Source organism: Biomphalaria glabrata, chromosome 13 (genome assembly GCF_947242115.1).
Source record: "Biomphalaria glabrata chromosome 13, xgBioGlab47.1, whole genome shotgun sequence".
Taxonomy (NCBI): Eukaryota; Metazoa; Mollusca; class Gastropoda; family Planorbidae; genus Biomphalaria; species Biomphalaria glabrata.
Genome location: NC_074723.1, coordinates 32290111 through 32310854, shown reverse-complemented (window position 1 = coordinate 32310854; position 20744 = coordinate 32290111). Strand labels below are relative to the sequence as shown.

At 34.1% G+C, this 20744-nt stretch overlaps 1 protein-coding gene across 4 annotated transcripts in view; it reads left to right on the top strand.

The window, feature by feature from the left end:
• LOC106052673 (basement membrane-specific heparan sulfate proteoglycan core protein-like) overlaps positions 1–20744 on the top strand; it is a 161726-nt gene that overhangs the window by 134850 nt on the left and 6132 nt on the right. For all 4 annotated transcript variants that reach the window (XM_056007474.1, XM_056007472.1, XM_056007475.1 and 1 more), the window contains 17 exons: positions 1046–1214; positions 1972–2072; positions 2472–2540; positions 3019–3204; positions 3899–4031; positions 7937–8067; positions 8446–8647; positions 8976–9073; positions 9199–9348; positions 10531–10752; positions 11322–11417; positions 11956–12177; positions 13336–13452; positions 15341–15403; positions 18003–18133; positions 18966–19137; positions 19654–19785. In XM_056007474.1, coding sequence (XP_055863449.1) covers positions 1046–1214; positions 1972–2072; positions 2472–2540; positions 3019–3204; positions 3899–4031; positions 7937–8067; positions 8446–8647; positions 8976–9073; positions 9199–9348; positions 10531–10752; positions 11322–11417; positions 11956–12177; positions 13336–13452; positions 15341–15403; positions 18003–18133; positions 18966–19137; positions 19654–19785 — 2394 coding nt within the window. The remainder of the gene's footprint in view (positions 1–1045; positions 1215–1971; positions 2073–2471; positions 2541–3018; positions 3205–3898; positions 4032–7936; positions 8068–8445; positions 8648–8975; positions 9074–9198; positions 9349–10530; positions 10753–11321; positions 11418–11955; positions 12178–13335; positions 13453–15340; positions 15404–18002; positions 18134–18965; positions 19138–19653; positions 19786–20744) is intronic.

Genomic DNA, 20744 nt, shown 5'->3' with positions numbered 1-20744 from the left:
TAGGATCAGTAGTTAGTACAAGAGAACACAAAGTGAAATATTTACAGGATTTGGCTTACATTATGTATTGTTTTACAGTACAGTTGTATGTTTTTATGTTACCATTCGCTATAAACGGGAAGGGCAGCGGGGGGGTGACTGAGTGGTTAAGTGCTCGGCTTCCGTACCTGTGGTCCTGTATATTAAAAACAATTCTCATGTTACATGGGGGTGGGGCTGAGTAGTTAAATGCTTGGTCTAGTCCTGGGGTCCAATCTTGGTAGAGACTGGGATTTTGAATTCAGCAACTCTAATGGGTACCCGATTTATTGGGTAAAGTAAAGTAAAGGCAGTTGGTCGTTGTGCTGGCCACATGACAACCTGCTCATTAACCATTGGCCATAGAAACAGATAACCTTAAGCTCATCTGTCCCATTAATTGCAAGGTCTGAAAGTTTACTTGTTCTCTATAAACACTGACATCTTGGACTTGGAATTATGAGACACTTTAATCAGTGTAATAAATAAGCACAAAAAAAATATAAATCAAGTACTTTACAATTGCAGTTGTTAAAGTCTGACTATAACAGCTTTACACAACTTGAGTTTGAATCTCTGTCTCATCTTAACTCTGCTTGTCCCCTACTGTGTCGGACTGGCTTGACCCAAGGCCTTCTAAAAAACAGTCCATAGTTAGATAACCATCACCATTGCTCTACAGTTGGAGTTCTTTTAAAGTACACAGGCATGTGTCATATGTGTTGGTTATTCTTACACAGGGCTACACTGACCCGCATCACAGTTCAGTTAGAACAATATGTTGTTGTTTTTTTAAGGCTATTGATTTTATTCATAATTGCTTTTAGATAGTGCATTTTTCAATACTCCTATAGCACATTCAATGCATTTTTTGGACATCTAGGGAAAAGGAGGATGGAGTATCAATGAGGCTTTAACTGCTCAGCTCTAGACAAATCTCATATTAAAAAATTGCTTGTCTGAGCTCAAGCCTCCTTAGGTAACCAAGCTGTTTTACTTAAATAATTGTTTTACCTTCCATCCACAGTGCCTCCTTCTATTGATATACCAACATCAATTATACCCAGATACCCATATGGTTCCACTATTCAGCTCATTTGCAATGCCAGAGGAAGTCCTGCACCAACTGTTCGCTGGGAGAGAGAAAACGGAGCAGCTTTTCCTGACCAGCATCAGATTCGTGACGGCGTTCTCACGTAATGCTGTTAAATTCTTTAGGATTTTTGGTTTTGAGAAAGATTTAGATTTATGTAGTCATAAAGAATAGTGAGTCCTGGCGTAAAATTTTTTTATAAACTTTGTTCATTGAAGATTTAATTTAAAAGGAGATTTTTGTTTTTTGTCTGCTTTCTTTCTTTAAACAATATTATGGTTGATGCCTGAACTCTATGAAGTCTATTTTGGTCTATCATTGACATAGCTCTAACAATTTGTATTTTAGACAACCAGGTTTGGGTAGTGGAGGGGGGGAGATACTACCTAGCTTCCAGATAACCCATTTGTCTGAAACATGTATCCACTTATATCAGTTGCTGGATAAGAAATGCTTCTGTTATGTTAACTCTTTCTCTACGTAATTATTTTTCTTGTTCAGATAGTGTTATTCATTTTGCTCAGTTGTATGTCACTATACCATCCTGATTAAACATTAATAACTTTTTTTGTTTTTTTATCAGAAAATTGTTATATTTGGTATTGAATTATAGGGGAATGCATGTCCTTTTTACACAGCACAAATTAAAGTTTAATGAATCCAAAAAATCTATTTAACGTAATAGCCTCAAATCAACGTTGGCATCGTCAATCAGGAGAGAAAGAGTTAAAGTGTTGTGCCTTATAACTGAACTGATTACCTTTGAAAAGATCTTGTTTCAGTGTTTTTTTGTTCTTTTTTTCCCACCCTCTCTCATTTCATTACGTCATTTTGAAATGAAATGTTCTTTTTCTTTGTAGGATATACAATGCTTCACCTGTTGACTCTGGTAGCTATAGCTGTATTGCTTCAAATGAAGCTGGACGTGAGCAGATCACTTTCCCAGTCATTGTTGATAATGGTAAATTTTTTTGTTCATGTTCACTCAGACTATATAAGAGTTGAGAGTTAAGTGAGAGCTGTTAAAAACATGTTTTAAGCAAACATATTACTTAAAGCTAAGAATCAGAGCTGAATTATTTGTGTGACTATTCTCCATTGATAGAGTGTTTAATTAGCCAGATTCCCCAGTCTGATATTCAGGTCATTAGAGTTCATTCAGATGAAATGGCTATAGAATATTTAGGAAAGGATTGATTGATAAGCTCAAAGGGAAACATTACTTACATTTCATGTATTTGTGTCTCCGAGCGATCTGAAATTGAATCAAAACTACTAATAATCATGTGACCATGTATCTACTCAGGCTGCTGGTGTGAGATCTACATTTAAGTAATGTTTTTTTTTCATTTGTCATTAGACATTGGTGATGAGATAGGTGTCAACTATTTCGTAGAGGGAGATGCAATAGATCTGGAGTGTACCCCAGGTTAGTATAGCTACCATGATCTGGCAACATTTTCAATGACCATTTTCTTTATTGCTATGTTTATATGTTAAATATACCTTATAAACATTACAATGGTATACATTTTGAGGGGAGGGTGTTAGAAGTCTTATGGTAATTATAACATTACCATGGTATATATTTTGAGGGGAGGGTGTTAATAGACTTATGGTAATTATAATATTACCATGGTATACATTTTAAGGGGAGGGTGTAAGTAGTCTTAGGGTAATTATAAACAAAACCATGATATTATTTTTCAACTAAATGTTTATACTGTGATGGTAAATGATTAACCTCACAACTGCATACTGTACTACATAAAGTGTAGTCTTTCCCATCAGGTCACTTAGTGTAGCTTGACTGGTACTGTTGTATCATTGTGCCTTCTATTAATCCAGTTCCAGCCCTCATGCTCTCTATTGCTAAGTCTTGCAGAAGTTGTTTCAACTCTTTCCAGAATCCTTCACTGAATCTGCTACTTTCAAATGGTCCAAACTGGAGGGCCCAATAAGCCGCTACGCTGTCATCTCCAATTATTCACTTCACATAGAGAATGCAAAGGTTAGTGACAGTGGCACCTACCGCTGCACACTTACAGCCCCTGCGGGATCAAGAACTGTTGATATCAGGTTGAAGGTCACTGGTAAGCTCACTTATTGCACTCACTTAGTTTGCTAAACAGTGCAGATTTATTGTCATAAGACTAGATTTATTTTTCAAAGACCAATATTCTAGAAGAAATGTAGAATAAATCTACTTTGAGATAATGGCAAAATCAGGGAATATAAATGGACAGTTTAAAAGGGGAAAAATACAAGATTGTATTATATTATATATTATTTCTAGCCAGATATGACCCCCGGACTGCAGGACTTAAATTGAGTATTACTGACCTACTGGATTGAATTTAGATCCATGTCAAACATGAAACATGTCCCTGTCACATTTTTTATTTTGCTATGAAAATAAAAGTAGAGTGAGAAAATGGGTTTACCCGTTCATATTCAATCAAATATAAAATAGTGTGAAAACAGGTTTACCTGATTTGTTAAGTTTTGTCCTTCAATAGAGATACAGTTACGTACCTTATATCTATTTTTTAGGTCCCTGCGGTTGTGGGAGGGATATTAAACATATACTACGGTCTCCACCATGGTCTAAATAACTAGTTTTATCAAGATTGGTCTAATCACTAATGGTTTACATTTTTATTCGGGACTTACGTACATACATACGCCTTACTGTCTGCTTTATATTATAGATATTTGCCTCTTTGTCGTAATGTCAAAAGATGTTTTTTTCTGTCATTGTACTTGTTGTTTCTCTGTTGTTTTCAGCCAAGCCATCAATCAACACCTTCCAGGAGTATACCACAGCAGCATTAGGCAGCCCAGCCCAGCTCAAGTGTAATATTCAGAGCTCAGGACCACCCAGGGTGACATGGATTAAAAAAGATGGCGAACTACCTTAGTAAGTGCTTGTGACTCATTAGTCAATCTGAACAATGTACAACAGGACTCACTGATGTAGTTGTTTTGCAAGTGTAGGGTTCAAAGCATTGAGGTACTTTGAGTGCTTTGCATTGAGTGCAGGGTTCAAGAGGCTGAGGTAGTTGAAATACAATGCAAGGTTCAAAGTTTGAATTATTGGATATGAAACTATAGAGTTTAATTAAATGCTACAGCTGCATTGCTTACCTCATTTGTATGGTTTAAGGTCAGAAGTAGACTGTATTTAATTGTCAGATTTAAAGTTTGTTAAAGGTTCATACTAAGAGAAATTAACTTGAACAAATATATTGAAAATTTCATTTGATGGCAAAATAAAAACAAATACATTTTAAAAAAAAAGCTTATATTAAGTGTATCAATTAGTCATGTAATTAAATTTGTAATAGTTCTAGACTAACAATAATAAATCTGTGCGATTAGATATTAGGGGTGCACCGGATAGTCCCTCCGGCTCCGGCTTCTGCCGAATATCCGGCATTTTTTACTATCCGGTGCTATTCGGCTCCGGTCGGATATCACTACCGGATAGTAAACCGGATAGTAAAAAATACACCTATTTAATATGCATAAAGTGGACCTCGTTCCATTACTGTCTGTTATAGAATGTATTAATGCTTATATGAAAACAAAATAATGTGCTTAAAAATAGAGCCATTATGAATATGCACCAAACTTCATTTATTATAAAGACAAGGCGTGTTAATAACTTAATATAAATAGAAATGAAACTTTACATCATAAGTGCGCTTTACATACAGAGCAGCAATGGCTGGCACTTTTTTCAATTTGTCTTGACCTTTGAGTAAGTTAGTTAACATGTTAAAATGCTACATTCTTTGACTACGTCATGCTGACCAGACGTCTGTCTAGCTGTGCGGGTATATCTCCAGAGGTAGAGATGAACAACTCCCACCCCTTTTATTTGTTTAGTCCATCACATTGAGTTTTTTATGGGCGGGTAACCACAAGTTAAATACGATGGACGTAGGTTTAATGTCAGCGTATTGACACTCTCTAATAGTCACACCTTTCGAGGGAACTGAGTTTGTTTACTTAGTAGTTAATCTTTATTGGGGGGGGGGGGGCTGGACTACAAGAGCCACACCTCTAATGTAACCAGGTATATTTCTAGATGAACAACTCCCTTCCCCTTTTATTTGTTTAGCCCATCACATTGAGTTCATTGATTGACAGGTGACCCCAAGTCAGATACGATGGACGTAAGCACTCTCTAGAGGTCACACGAGGGAACTAGGTTTGTTATTGGGGGGGGGGGGGGGGACTAGACTTTACATTATAAATTCGTATTACATACGTAGCAGCGATGTCTGGCACATTTTAAAAGCTTGTCTTGACCTTTGAGTGGTCTAGTAACCATGTAATATTTCTTAACTATGTCAAGCTGATTGTCTAGATGTGCGAGTATATCTCCAGAGGTAGAGATGAGCAACCCCCACCTCCTTTTGTTTGTTTAGTCCATAACATTGAGTTCACTGATAGGCAGCTGACCACATTAAGCCAGATGTCAACGTGTTGACACAGTCTAGAGGTCACATCTTATGAGGGAACTGAGTTTGTTTATTTGGAGAAGAATTTTTATTAGGGGCGGGACTACAAGCCAAATCTCCATAAGGTTACTCTGGTATGAGTGTGTTTATTATGAGATAGGTTGTCAATCAAGGGTCTGGACCACAACCCACACCTTTTATACTATTGGCAGGGACAATAAGTTTGTTTACTTAAAGTCTCAATTAGGAGGCTGGACTACAAGCCAAACAGACACTGACCTGGGGTATCTTTAAAGGGAGGGCTCAAGAGACTCAACACGCTCAACTTCTTATTTGTTTAATCCATGACAATGTATTGATAGACATTGACCATTCTTAAGCCAGAATGGATTAACGCAGATTGTTGAGAAACATTGACACTGTCTAGAGGTGACTAGATGATGAGACTAAGTTTGTTTACTTGGAGAGAAATGTCATTTAGGGCGCTGAACACACGTTCGTTGCACAATAAAATAAAACAAATATGTGCATGTGTGCGTGTATGTATTTGTTCCCCTTGTATTAAAACTTTTAGAAAGAAAACTAATATCATTGTTTTAATCTATTGACTTAATATATTAAGGAAAACCTTACAGTAAAATTTAACATCACAGAAAATAAATTGATCTAAAGCACCACAATTACATCTAGCAAACAAAGAAAAAATATGCTGGAATATTAAGAAACACTTGACCTCTGTAACTAAGGTACAGAGATATAATTTATCTATAGGCCTATGCTTGACTGACCATGCCAATGTGTTATCTTTTTTCGCCTGCACACTAAACACTATTGCGAATGCCCAAGAACAAAAACGCGTGATGATCAACACCATCATCTATACACACTACACTATGACTACATGTGTAGGCTCACTGCGTCTATCTGACCAGATTGTTACTATCAGTCGAACACAGAGTCTATTTATGTTTTTTTTTTTGGTACGGAGGGTGTGAATGAGTTTTTTTTTTCTTCTATAGTTGATTTTCCTGATTTTCTTAGATCTATATAACAGTAGATCTAAACATAGATACCAATAATAGGCCTACAGACTACAATTAAATCTATGCTTCGCAACATTTAAGGCTCAGGCTATGAGTAGGTATAATAGATGTTCCTGCTGTTAATAAAATATCGTTTGCCGCAAATGGATTAATAAATATATGACCTACTACGCTTCAGATTCCAACTATTAACTAACAGCTATCAGTATTAAGCCCTTGAAACCAGAACCAGAAGCAGTCTTTGGACTTAAAATTACAAGTCTGATGACCAGTTGTTGGTCAGAAATTCTTGAACACATACATCCAACCACCATACAAGCCAGATGAGAGATTTACATTAGTAACTAGTTAAATATATACTAACATATTTTACATTGACCCTCCAACACACAGCCTTTATGGTTGGTGGCCTCGCACATGCTACACAGATTAATTTTTGTTTATAAATACTGTTAAGCTTGAATAAATCAATCAGTAACAGAGTTTAAAACAATAAGGTATATAAAAGGAAAAAAAATAATACCAATAAATAAAGGTATGTTATTTAACAGTTTCGTAAAATGCTCAGCAATACAAGCTATTTACAAGACACTTAGGTATTCGGCTCCGGCTCCGGCCCCGGCCGAATATCAAATTTTACTATCCGGTCATATCCAGCTCCGGCCGGATATCAAAAAGTACTATCCGGTGCACCCCTATTAGATATATTTTTTATGTTTTTCTTATTTAACAATTGTTTTTGTTTTGCACAATTTCATGCTGTTAGCTTTCTCAATACACTGTGATCCTATCTCTTGTCTGGGGCAGTTGGAAAGGGGTAGGGGATGAAAGAATAGGTTCTGGGGGATCACTTTTTAGAATTTTCCTTTTTTAAAAAAAGGAACTATCTGAATTCAAACTTGTGGGCCTTCTCAGGCTTCTGAAGCCAATGCCATTAAGTTTCACCAATGTTCTATTTAGCTATTAAGTCTCACCTATGTTTTATTTAGCTATTAAGTCTCACCTATGTTCTATTCAGCTATTAAGTCTCACCTATGTTCTATTCTGCTATTAAGTCTCACCTATGTTCTATTCAGCTATTAAGTCTCACCTATGTTCTATTCAGCTATTAAGTCTCACCTATGCTCTATTCAGCTATTAAGTCTCACCTATGCTCTATTCAGCTATTAAGTCTCACCTATGTTCTATTCAACTTTTAAGTCTCACCTATTTTTTATTCAGCTATAAGGTCTCACCTATGTTCTATTCAGCTATTAAGTCTCACCTATGTTCTATTCAGCTATTAAGTCTCACCCATGTTGATTTCTTTGTAGTGAGCATGAAGTGAGTCAGGATGGCAGCCTGTACATCCCAAGAGTCAGGGAAGGAGACACAGGTGCATATGCCTGCCAGGGTTCAGGTCAAGTTGGCCCTTCTGTTTATCCTGTCTACCTTTTTGTTGGAGGTAAGCATAGGTGCTACATCTAAACTGTGTGGCCATAGTACTGACTCATAATTAATGGGTACTAATTGATTTGAAATGATGCATGTGTGTGTTCTTCATAATTAGAATGTAATAGTTTTAACAAGACCACATTTTTAAAAAAATGTAATGAATCCATGGCTCACATTAAATTATGCATCTTTAGTAATGGGACTGTTAAGTTATTTCCCCTTACATTGAATGCATACATGTGTGAAGAAGAGCTATAGTTTTGTTTTTTCTTACACTGATATCATATGTTTGTACAGATAAGAGTTTAGTATTTATATAGGCTGGTTTTGTTGGACTTTTGTAAAACTTCCACAAACAATGACTGTTTCCTATTGCTCTGTTTTCAAGCCTTGGTGCCATACTTTGGAAGAAATAATGAGAATTCATATCTGGAGTACCTACCACTTACTGATGCCTACCAAGACCTAGATATTTTGTTGTCTTTCCGACCTGAATCAACTGATGGCTTGCTGTTGTACAATGGACAATACCCCACTGCTGCAGGAGACTTTGTCTGCTTTGGATTGCAACAGCAGGTTCCAGAGTTCAGGTGACATTGTTTCACTTTACGCATCCTTAATACATTTTTTAAGGCATAAGCCAGAAGCATGGTATTGTAACAAGTGAGTCATGAGAGTTGGATTTAGTATGTCTTGTATTGCAGATCACAACTGAGTTTGTGAGGTTTGCATATTCATGTGAAACACTGCACTCATCCTTACACTTCGGAATTGAAGACATTGCCATTATTATTACCTATTTTTGATTCAGAAAGGGGCTTTGTTGAATCTAGGGCATTTTTTTCTTCAATTACTAATATTTGTTCACTCATTTTTGTTGCTCTTTGGTTGTAAAATTAAACTTTTAACCATGGACAGGTTTGATGTTGGTTCTGGCCCTGCCATCATACGAGGTAACAGGTCTCTAGAGCTGAACAAATGGCATACTGTGCACCTAAAGCGATCCAAAAAAAATGGTTGGTGTTTTTTTTTTATAATCTTTAGCTTTTATGTTGTTAATGTCATGTCTTCATTCTAATTAACAATACTAGTTCGGCATCTGAAATAGAAAAGTAAAGTTATTATTTCTTTGTATTGTCAGGCACTTTGCTAGTCAATGATGAACCTGCTTATGTTGGTGTCGCTCCTGGGCAGCATGAAGGTCTAGACCTTGGTGCACCTCTCTACCTCGGCTCTGTTCCAGACTACAGAGATATTCCTCCTTCCACTGGTTATTCCCGTGGCTTTGTTGGTAAGTTGCGTTTACGCCATCCTGATTAAGATCCATTGAAGAATGCTTTTCTGTTTTTAAATACTCAATAGTAAAAATAAAGTTCCGCTTTCAGACCTTGTGGTCTTTAGGGCAGATGATGTAAAGGTCAGAAACAGAAATGCTCAATATTTGTAAAAAAAAAAAAATTGTTTAGGGCACTTTGAATATTTATCTAAAGATTGCATCATATATTTGAAGTTTTCACTTATTCTGGACAAATGTAAAGTGAATTATTCTATCCATTAGAGCAGCGGTTCTCAACCTTTTATCTTTGGCGACCCCTTATTACAATCCCCCACTCTGCCGCAACCCCCCCCCCCCCACACACACACACACACACATACAGCATTGGAAGAGTAGACAATAACAATCCCTATTTTTGATGGTCTTAGGCGACCCCTGGCAAATCGTCAATCGCCCCCCAAGGGGGTCGCGACCCACAGGTTGAGAACCCCTGCATTAGAGGAAATGAAAGTTCAATTTATTATTTATTGACAAATTCTTAAAACCTCAGAAAGAAACATGAACTTTGATGTGACCCAATATAGTATCACAATAACCTTTCAGTCTGATAAAACCTAGCCTAGAGTGCTGCATGCAATGTTTCATTTTGTATTGTTAGCCAATGTTTTAATGAACTTGTCACCAATTCTGAAAATCTAGTACGGTAACTTGTAAAAGTATAGTTGTTGTTTTTTTCAGATATTACCTACTCAACATTTATCAATTATTTTTTTTTGGGTAGTGGGGGGGGGGGGAGAGGAGGTAAGGACAGTTGTTAGAATGTATAAGACAATTTTCTGGTGCTTTTAGTTAAAAGAGGATATGGGGTGGCTGAGTAGTAAAGAGATTGGCTTCTGAAGCAGGGTTATGGGTTCGAATCCTGGTGGAGACTGGGATTTTTAATTTTGGGAACTTTGGTGCCTCTGAGTCCATCCAGCTCTAATGGGTACCTGACATTAGTTGGGGAAAAGTAAAGGTGGTTGGTCAGTGTGCTGGCCACATGACAGCCTTGTAAATAGTGGTCCACAGAAAACAGATGACCTTTACATCATCTGCCCTATAGATCGCAAGGGGAACTTTACTTTTTACTTCTAGTTAAAAGACTACTGTGTATGTGATTTAGTGTGACAACAGAAAACTCGTTTGTTTGGCTTACAGGCAGTCTGAGTCAAGTGCAGGTTAAAGGTGTGAATATGAACCTGGGTGCTGAGGCAGTGAGTCTGAAAAATGTCATCCCCTATGACGTGTGTGCTATTGAGAGGCCATGTGTGAACGGCGGCACTTGCAGAGCCTTCAACATTCGCTATGGCTATGTGTGTGAGTGCCCTTCAGGGTTTGGAGGAGAGAAATGTGAGCAGAGGAGAGAGACCTGCTCCCCAGGTGAGTAAGATTCTATGCTAGGTAGTCATCTTTGCCTGTCACTGGTAAGCATCACAAACCAGCTTCATCCATCTCTTTCTTTCTCTTTTCTTCCTTTCCTTGGAATTTTTCTTTATCTTTTTCTATCATTTAATTTCTTTTTCTTTCTCTCATTTCATTTCTTTCTCTCTTTCTTTATTTCTATTTCTCTTTATTTCTTTCATTTGATTTCTTTATCTTTTTCTTTCTTTTTTTATTTCTCTCTTTCTTTTTTTCATTTGATATTTTTCTTTTTCTCTTTTTTTTCTCTTTTTCTCTTTCTCTTTTTCTTTCTTTTTTTTTTCTTTCATTTAATTTCCTTTTATTTCTTTCATTCAATTTCTCTTTCTTTCTTTCTTTCTTTCATTTGATTTCTTTCTCTTTTTCTTTCTATTTTTTTCTTTCTTTTTCTTTCTTTCATTTAATTTCTTTCTCTTTTTCTTTCTATTTTTTTCTTTCTTTTTCTTTCTTTCATTTTATTTCTGCTACTTTTTAACCCCAATAAATTGTATTTTGAAACTTCTGCTTCATTTGCTCTATGCTATGCTTAGGACTTTGTGGACCAGAAGGCAGGTGTGTCAATCTGCCTCAAGGTGGCTACTCTTGTGCTTGTCCATTAAGATTGACTGGAGATCGCTGCAGTAGAAGTAAGTGTCTGAATGTTTTTATCTAATTATTAGCCGGATATGACCCACAACCTGCTGGCCTTACTATTGGTATTATTGAGCTACTGGTTTGAATTTAGCTCGATGTTAAACATGATGAATGTTCCCTTCTCATTTTTTTTATTTTGCCACGAAAATAAAATTAGAGTGTGAAAATAAGTTTACCCATTCAGCTGACCTATTTATATCAAATATAAAATACTGTGAAAACGGGGTTTACCCGATTTATTTAAAAAGTTTCCATTTTTGAAAGAGATACAATTAGGTACTTTTTGTCTATTTTTAGTGACATTTAACATACACTATGGTCTCTGCCATGATCTAAGGAACATTTATGCCAAGTTTGGTTAAAGATTGGTCAAGATTGGTTAAATGGTTTGATTTCTATGCGGGATATACATACATGCATAAATACATACATACATACGCCTTACTTTCTGTTTTATATAGTAGATTAAGTAAACTTTTTTTTCCCTTCATTAATGTAGTGTGACCTTACTTTGTTTTATTCTTTCTGCAGCCATCCAGATAGCTGACCCAGCGTTTGATAGAACCTCCTTCATTTCTTATGACACAATTAAAGGTGGACTTATGACCCTGAGCATCAAGTTAGACTTTAACCCCAGAAGATTAGAAGATGGCATCATTCTGTACAATGCCCAGAAGGCCGATGGAAAGCAAGATTTTATTGCACTTGTTGTCAAAGACAGACATTTGGAGTTTAGATTTGATGTTGGCTCAGGTGAGCTCAACCATTTATAGCAAATTATAAACTCAGAAACACATATACAAAGTTGGATATCCTAAAGAGAAAACAGAAGATAAATAAGAAATTATGTTAAGACTGTAAAAAGGACAATAAAGAAAAAACTTTTGCAAGAGTTGGGATGATCCCATTTCTTTATGTAGTAGAAGCACCTCTTAATTTAGTGACTTCTAGCCGCCTGATCATAAAATTTATTTCCCCTTTATAATTTCCTTGCACTTCAAAGATCACAATAAAAATTTATTCTTTTAGGGTTTCTTTTTAGCAATTGAATATCCCATCTTTATCTGTTAGTTTGTGTAATAGTATAGATACGTTTTTTGTTTTTTGTTTTTTAATTTAGTCTTGGTTAATAAATACACTTTTATCCACAATTTTTTTTTTGATTGATGCCATTGATTTCACAAGTTTTTGTTACATGATCTGTGTGAAACAGATGCCTATATGTAAATATCTGCAATTTCTACTTTTTATGTGTTAGTGTGAGAGTCTTTGTATTCAGAAATAATTAAATTAAATTACTGATGCTTCTTATTAACAGAAGATAATTACGTCCTATCCATGTTAAATTTCATAAACAAAATGACTCTCATTATTTATGCCTTTATGTGTTAAGATTCAAGTAGTGAAGAGTTCAAAAAAGGATTTTAGTTCTTTAGTGCATAATTGTTTTCTTTTATTTGAAAGTCTTGATGTAAACTGTAAACAAACATTTTGTCTGTTGGTAGCTTTTATTTACCACAGATAATTTCCTCCCCTCCTCTTAGTATTAATGTATTAAGATGACATACAAAATTGCAGTCCATTTTATTTTCCAGTACTATTGTTTTATAATCAAGTGATAATCAAGTCATTGACTATTATGTAAAGTTATTTATAATCATCAGTTTACACATATTTTAACTTATATTGGAAGGTCTTATTAAAAGTCTCAGTTAATCTTAATCTAAAGAGAAACTAGATGGCAGTTTATTGATGTGTTCAACACAGTGACATCCTCAAAAACTGCCTGCAGAAACTTTACCTTGATTCAAGTCTTGTCTTATATAAACTTCATCTTGCTTCAGTTTACATATCCAAAACATCATAGACAAGATCTAATTTTGGCTTTCATATTCTTTTCCTTGACCACAGGTCCAGCAATAATCAGGAGTCGTTACCCCCTGAGAGCCAATGAGTGGACCAAAGTTGTCGCTGAGCGCAGAGGACGTGAGGGTATGCTGACAGTCAATGACGAAGAGTCTGTTAACGGTAAGTGACTTTCTTGCACACACTTCATTCTTCTGTCCATTGACTTCATGTGTGTTTCAGTTTATTCGTTTGAATTATGTCTTGGCCTACAGCAAGGACAAGTTAATTATTTTGTTATAACCCTCTTGTCTAATTAATCCATGTCTGTATCACTTGTGTTGTCATCATGGAACACTATAAGCCAGTTGTAACGCTCATTGCAACTATATGAATCTTTAAGCTTGTGTTCTCGTTTTGCAAGTCATGTTTTTGTTTGTTTTGTTTTTTTTTCCTTCAAATCAAAGACTTGAATTAGATGATTCTTTGTTAAATCTTGTAAGTGAAACGAGATTAATATTACATAAACTGAAATTATTTTTGTACTTGCTTATTAAGCATTTTAGCTTGATTCCTTTTACCAATATACATTTATATGTACTTGTTTTGTTTTATGACATAAGGCTAGAGATAAACAATGTTTGGAAAAATAGTCAACTTCTGTGTATGACAGGTTAATTACTTACTTCTTTGTGTGACACATGGTAATTACTTGACCTCTGTGTGACATATCAATTAGTTGACCTCTGTGTGACACATGTTAATTAGTTGACCCCTATGTACAACATGTGTTATTTGATGGCTTCACTGATCATTTCACCATTCTACGTGAATGTAATACTCTCCCATGTATACAAAAGTATATAAATACTAATGCTCCTCTTTATTATCCTGTGATCTGAATCATTTATTATAACAATAGCGCTCTACAATACATATTGTATACATCTCTTTCAATACATATTGTATACATCTCTTTCAATACATGTGTTGTGTGTGGTACTCAGTGTTTTATAAACACCATGTTGCATGCTTCTCTGGTAATCTTTGGGGTTCACTACTGTGAAAGTATGGAGCTGGCCATTGGGTGTCATTTTATTTTTTCCATTTGTTTTATGTTGTTGTTTTTTTTTACTAGAACACATATATAATATATGCTGTTAAAAGCACCACTATATTTTGGTTGCCTTAAAAATCTCTTCACTTTTTTTTTTGTTTTATAACATTACACTGTATCACTATAGTGCTATCTATGTTAGATGACAATTAAAATGAAACTTTTTCAAATTAACTTTTCAAGCTGATTTATAAAAACTAATTGTTGTTCACTAAGTGTTTATATGTCATTGCTTAATCATGGCTTTTTTTTTTTTTAAAGGAAATATTTTATTAAGACTACATCATATATTCTCATATTATTCTAGACCAAAGATAAATAAAGCATTTTTTTAAAAATAAATTTGGTTATCAATTCTGAAGATTATATTCAATATAAGGTAATAGTATAATAGCACGAAACAATTTATTTGAGAAGTGTTCATCTTAGCCATTACCCTGGCGAGGTGATATAGCAATTCCACTTTTAGTAATTCATCAACATTTATCTGAAATATTCATAGTAAAAACAAAGGAGCTCACTGCATGTCAAACACTGAACACATCAGCCTTACCACTGGCACCATTTGGTTATTTCTAAACCTACACTCTATCTTAACTTTAGGTTGTATATCGTGTTCAAATGAATCACAGGATACAAGTTCATTATGTTTTTGATAAACTTGAGGCCACAACTGTTTTGTATTTCACATTGGATTCATAAGATGGTGCATAGTTTACATAAGATCCAAATTACTGTAATGTTACTAACATGTACCATCATGCTTCACATTTTTACTGAATCAGATTCATTGCTAGAATTCAGCTAGAATTCTCCAAATTTGCTTAAAAGTTTATTTATTTACTTTTTCAAACATCTTCCTTTTTTTTTTTTCTTTAGAATTTTTTTTTAAAAAGATGAAATTGTTGATTTGTCTAAACATGACCTGGTTTATTCTCTCCCCTTGTACATTAGCCCAAGTAGCTGCTAATGATAGGCAACTGTATGATCGCTTGGATAGAGGGGATGTCATCAGAGGTATATGGTCCAACACAGATGATCAACCACATCTTCTGAACCAATTCTTTTGTTATGTTTCGCTATCTTCTGTTTTGTTAACTGTATCACTTGTGTGTAGATTCACATTGCTTTGGTATTGAGAAAAAAAAAAGAACAAAACAATTTTTACTGTGATTAAAGTATTTCATGTGATCATTTTTAAAATAAATGAAAAGCATTTGATCTAAGTTTTAAAAAAAATGATTTGTTAAATTTCAATAGCAAAAGTCATTAGGGCAGGATGTAAATTATATAAATTAAAAAGCTCAATGGCCAATGTAAATCTACATATAACCATATCTTATGGTTTGTTTAATTTTTAGTGTAACTTACAACTAGATTATTTCTACATTTTTTTTTGGTCTTAGTTTTGAATTAATAGTCTTAGAGCTTAAATCTCTTGAGATTGCTCATATCTTTCTGTTCTAGTTTTAATCTTGCTTAAGCCTGATAACAGAATGTATGGCTTCAGCTATTAACAGTGTCTGGACATTTATTTTTAATGCTATTGTCCTGTGTTCTTATATTTGTTCAATTGTGAATGTTGCTTTAGCAATTGGATCTTTGTTCATACAGCTAATTTATTTTTTTGCATTTTCAATTATATTACAGAATCTATGGACTTTCATTTTAAAATACTTTTGTATTGCGCATGGCATGGGCGTTTTGTTTTGTTTCAGCTTCAGAATGACTTCAGGCTTACAATTTATTTGTTTATTTGCCTTGTGTATGAAAAATGAAATTAAAAACAATGTTTTAATGGTGCAGCAATGGCATGGAATGAATAGCTAAATGCTGGCTCTTATAATTTTTAATCTTAAAGTTGTGAAAAAAAGATAATTATGTTTGACAAGAGCATACCATCTGCAAAGGATGAAAGCAAATATTGTTAGATTGTCCACTGTCTCAAGGCCATACCATATATGGCTATTAAGACAGTCCACTGTCTCAAGCCCATACCATACATGGCTATTAAGATTGTCCACTCTCTTGTCATCCAAAGTCTACTAGATAGTTTTACACATGTTTATTAGCTTACAGCATGTGCTATAGTTATCCATTTTTCTTTGGATATAAATGTATAACTATAAAAAAAAATATATGACAATGGCAGCTTTGAGTTTTGGTCAATGGTGAACATTTGAATACAGGAATGGATTTGGTTAGTTAATGTTACACAAGGACACAGTAAGCTTGTAAGAGTAGATGAAAAGCAAATAAACCAACAGTCTTGTAATGAAACTTGATATATATTTAACTTTCAAAGTCAAGCAAGTTACTTCACTAGAAACAGCATTTTATGACTATACAACAATGAAAAATTTGTCATTTGACACGGTTGCAAGTAAAAAGCAGTTTTAAACACTATTTTTATTTGAATCATTTTATTTCAAGCATCTATTATTATTGTTGTGGAATTGCATTATTTGCGCAAAATAAAGTAACTCATGCATTTGCATTCAAAAGGGAAACAATAGATCATTTCCACATGGTTACGGCTTTAAACTGATAACTGGCTTGTAAAAAAAGGAACAGATTGGTCATTGCGAAGGCCACTAGTGCAGCACAGATCACAATATTAGATCATTGCTTAGTACATTAGTTAACTGCTGGTCAGAGGAAGTAGTTTTCACTTTGCTATAAAATTTGTTCCCCTGTCTTTGTGAGAAATGTTTCATCTCAGCTTTGTAATCCCAGATTTGAAGGTTAAAGTTTCAGCAGATCAAAATGTATTAGATAGCATGTGTCAAACTTGATTTTCATAGCTGGATCATTAGAGAGATAAAGGTGAAGAACTGTTGAAATATAGCTCTTGCTGTAATGCTTCTCAGAAAATAAACTCAAATGCTTTGCATGTCATAATAATTGCTGAATATTGCATCTGCTTATACACAAGCCTCATTTCATCTCATATTTTGCTTTAACCAACCCTTACCTCAACATCGTATGGTAAGTAGTTTGTGATAGCTCATTGAGACAAGACCTTTTTGTGTGTGCGTCTTGTCACATCTTGCTTACTCTACTGCTGGTCCAATACCATGGAAGCAAGTTTTTTTTCATGTGTGTTGTTTGGTACTTGGAATAAGTTTAATATATAATAATTTTATTTTTAAATTTGCATGTTTAAGAATTTTGGGTGCTACTAAATTAATAAACGTTGGACAATTTTAAGAATAATTTTTTTCTGTTACATGGATATAAGATAATTTTATTTTCTGTGTGACAGGATGAAGATTTAAAACTTACATATAAGTGTTTAGTTTCTAACAGATAATATTTAAGACTTTTATTAGTTAAAGTGAATTACAATTTATTTTCAGAACTATTTCTAGATTTTTTATTCTTTGTCTTAATACCTAAGCTTTTAAATTAGTTAGTGTTAGCGTTTAATTTCAGAATAAGATCTTAGCTCTAAGTTGGCGTGTTCTCCCAGTCCTATTTATGCATTAGACAACAGACCTTTTTTACACCTTTAAATTCACTTTGTTCATTCCTGATCTCAGAATAGTTTTGTCCTAGCTAATCACATGTGTTGAAGTGAAATCTGTAAAGTTTTGTTTCATTCTGTTTCTCGTAGGATCAGCATCTGGTAATAAGTCAGTGGGTCTCAACTTGGAGCGACCTCTGTACCTGGGAGGTGTAGATCCTAGTGAGGTGATCAACCCTGGAGCTGGAGTATACACAGGATTTATTGGCTGTGTTGGTCAGGTATGGTTTCTAGTGGGATGTTCTTAAAGATGTCAATATAATTGGTTCAATGATTTTATAAAAATTCAAATTTACCTAACATTTGTATTGACTTATATAATTCAAAGATGTTGATGATTATATTTAAGAATTAGGCCATTATTTTTTGTACATACATTGATGAAACTACTGATGTAATTAAGTGTTCCCTCTGACTCATCCAATATATATAATTAAATGTAAGGTGTATATGTGGTTGTGTAAAAATCAAAATCATTTGACCAATCTTGATAAAACTTGGCATAAATGTTCCTTAAATCATGGCAGAGACTGTAGTGTATGTTTAATGTCCCTCCCACATATGGAGGGCCCTAAAAATTAAAAAAAACAATTCCGGTATCTAATGTATCTGTATTAAAGAATGAAACGTTTTAACAAATCAAGTAAAGCCATTTTTTTTCTTAGTATTTTAGATTTGATTTGAATGTTTTCTAAAAGTGTAAACCTAATTTTCACACTCTTATTTTTTTTTTTTTCATGAATGTGAAGGGAACATATTCTCCATGTTTGACATAGATCTATATCCAACCCAGTAGTTCAGTAATACTTAAACTAAGGCCAGCAGGCTGTGGGTCATATCCAGCTAGTAATAACTAAAAATGTAACAAAAAATGTAACCCATCTCTTATTAAGATTGAAAAAGTATCTTTAGATAATCTAAATTGTCATATTTTATTCCTGTACAAAGGTAAAACATAGTCCCTGCTTCTACTTTCTAGTTGTGACACTTGTAAATATACTAGCACACTTATTATTTTTAATATGATTAAAAGGATTCTCTCTTTATTTAAAGCTTGTCGTTAATGAAAGAAACATTGGACTAATTGATGAGGCCAGGGAGACTATGAACATTCGTGACTGCGGAGAAAGAACAATGTGTTCCAGGAAACCTTGCCAGAACAATGGCGTGTGCACCAACCGCTCTCCCACAGAATATTTCTGTACCTGCCCAGAAGGTTTCTCTGGTGAGGACATAGTTACAATCTTTCAAATGTAACTGTAACCTTTTTAATTTTGTTTAAATCTCTTGTTCTTATCAAATACAAGTTGTCAAGACATCTTGTTAGCCCTACTTAGAATTAGTCAAGCAAGGAAATCTTGAAATCTAGTTCTATATATATTTTTTAAACTCTTAAAATACTTCAGTGCTTTGATTTTTGTTCTAGTTTTTTTTTTTTTTAAATATAGTTGTTGTTTTTTTAACATTGCATAATTTTAAAATTTCAAATGAAAACAATAGCTAAGTATTTTTAGGAAATTTAGCCTAAGAGATCATAGTAATAGATTGGATTCATTTTGTTTTTCTTAGCAAGCAAGCTTTAAGTTTTAGTTACGTAACTAACTTATAACTTAACCAATTTTCACTTAAATCATTCCCATGTAATCAAAAGAAAGGTTGGTACTAATTTTCCTGTAAGGAAAACTTGCAAGCTTTGATGTTCTATTTTATCAACACAATGATCTCCCGTTGTTTCTTCTAGGTCGCAACTGTGAAGTCAAAATAGACATTTGTGTCTTGGAGTCCCCATGTAATGAAGGTATTTGTGTCCCACAAAACAACTACTACAGGTGTATGTGCCCCTTGAACTGGGCAGGAAATAATTGTCAATATTGTAAGTCATTTGTTGTTGTCGAGTTTTAACATTTTTTGTTTACAAAGCTTATATCAACTCACTCAGTCTGTCTGTCTGGTAAAAAGTGTGTACATGTTATTTCTACCACACCCATTCTCAAATCAAGCTGAAAACTTCACACAATTAGTCATTGACATAGACAAGACATGAATCAGTAAAACAAAAATAACCACTTAGACAATTAATAACTCATAATAATTATAATTTTGTTCAATAGAAACAAGGGAAACTAATACTTCAGTATTCACATATGTGACTAAATTTGTTGGGTTTTGTCCCCGTAAATAATTGCTAAGGCTATTTCTCCCTCCCGCATTCTCTGATCAAGTTGATACTTTAAACAATTATTTATTGTAGCTAACAAAGCATAAATCAATAATACTCAATTAGTCAATTAATTATTGGTAATTAATTATTTTGTTTGATATCAAACAAAGGAAATAAATTGTACAATATTGGTAGATATAGTTTTAAGGACAGAGTTCTTCCCTTTTAATTTAGTTGTTTGTTTTTTTTAAAGATTTTTTTTTATTTTGCTTTTCATTTCTATAGTTGTGGCACCTGTCACAGTCTTAGCCAACACGTTTGGCATAGTTAATGATAGGATTACACACAAATAATAAGCTGAAGGAAAGTTTTTACATTGTAATAATGTCTAGAAAGTACACAAAATATTTTTGTAGACTTCTGGACATGAGGGGTGCCTAGTAACTCTAGAAAGTACGGTATTGAAGAAGTTAAAAATAATAATTTGGGCAGGTTTAACTGTGGTTCAAGTCTACATTAAATCTAGTTCATTCTATAAATACATTTGTGTTTAAAGTATTTGAAGTACAAATTAAGGGGAATTTTTTCATATTTCTATTCTGTAACTGCCACAATATACAATGTAAGGACTTCAACTGATACAATCAAAAGCCCCCTGTATTGAAATGGTT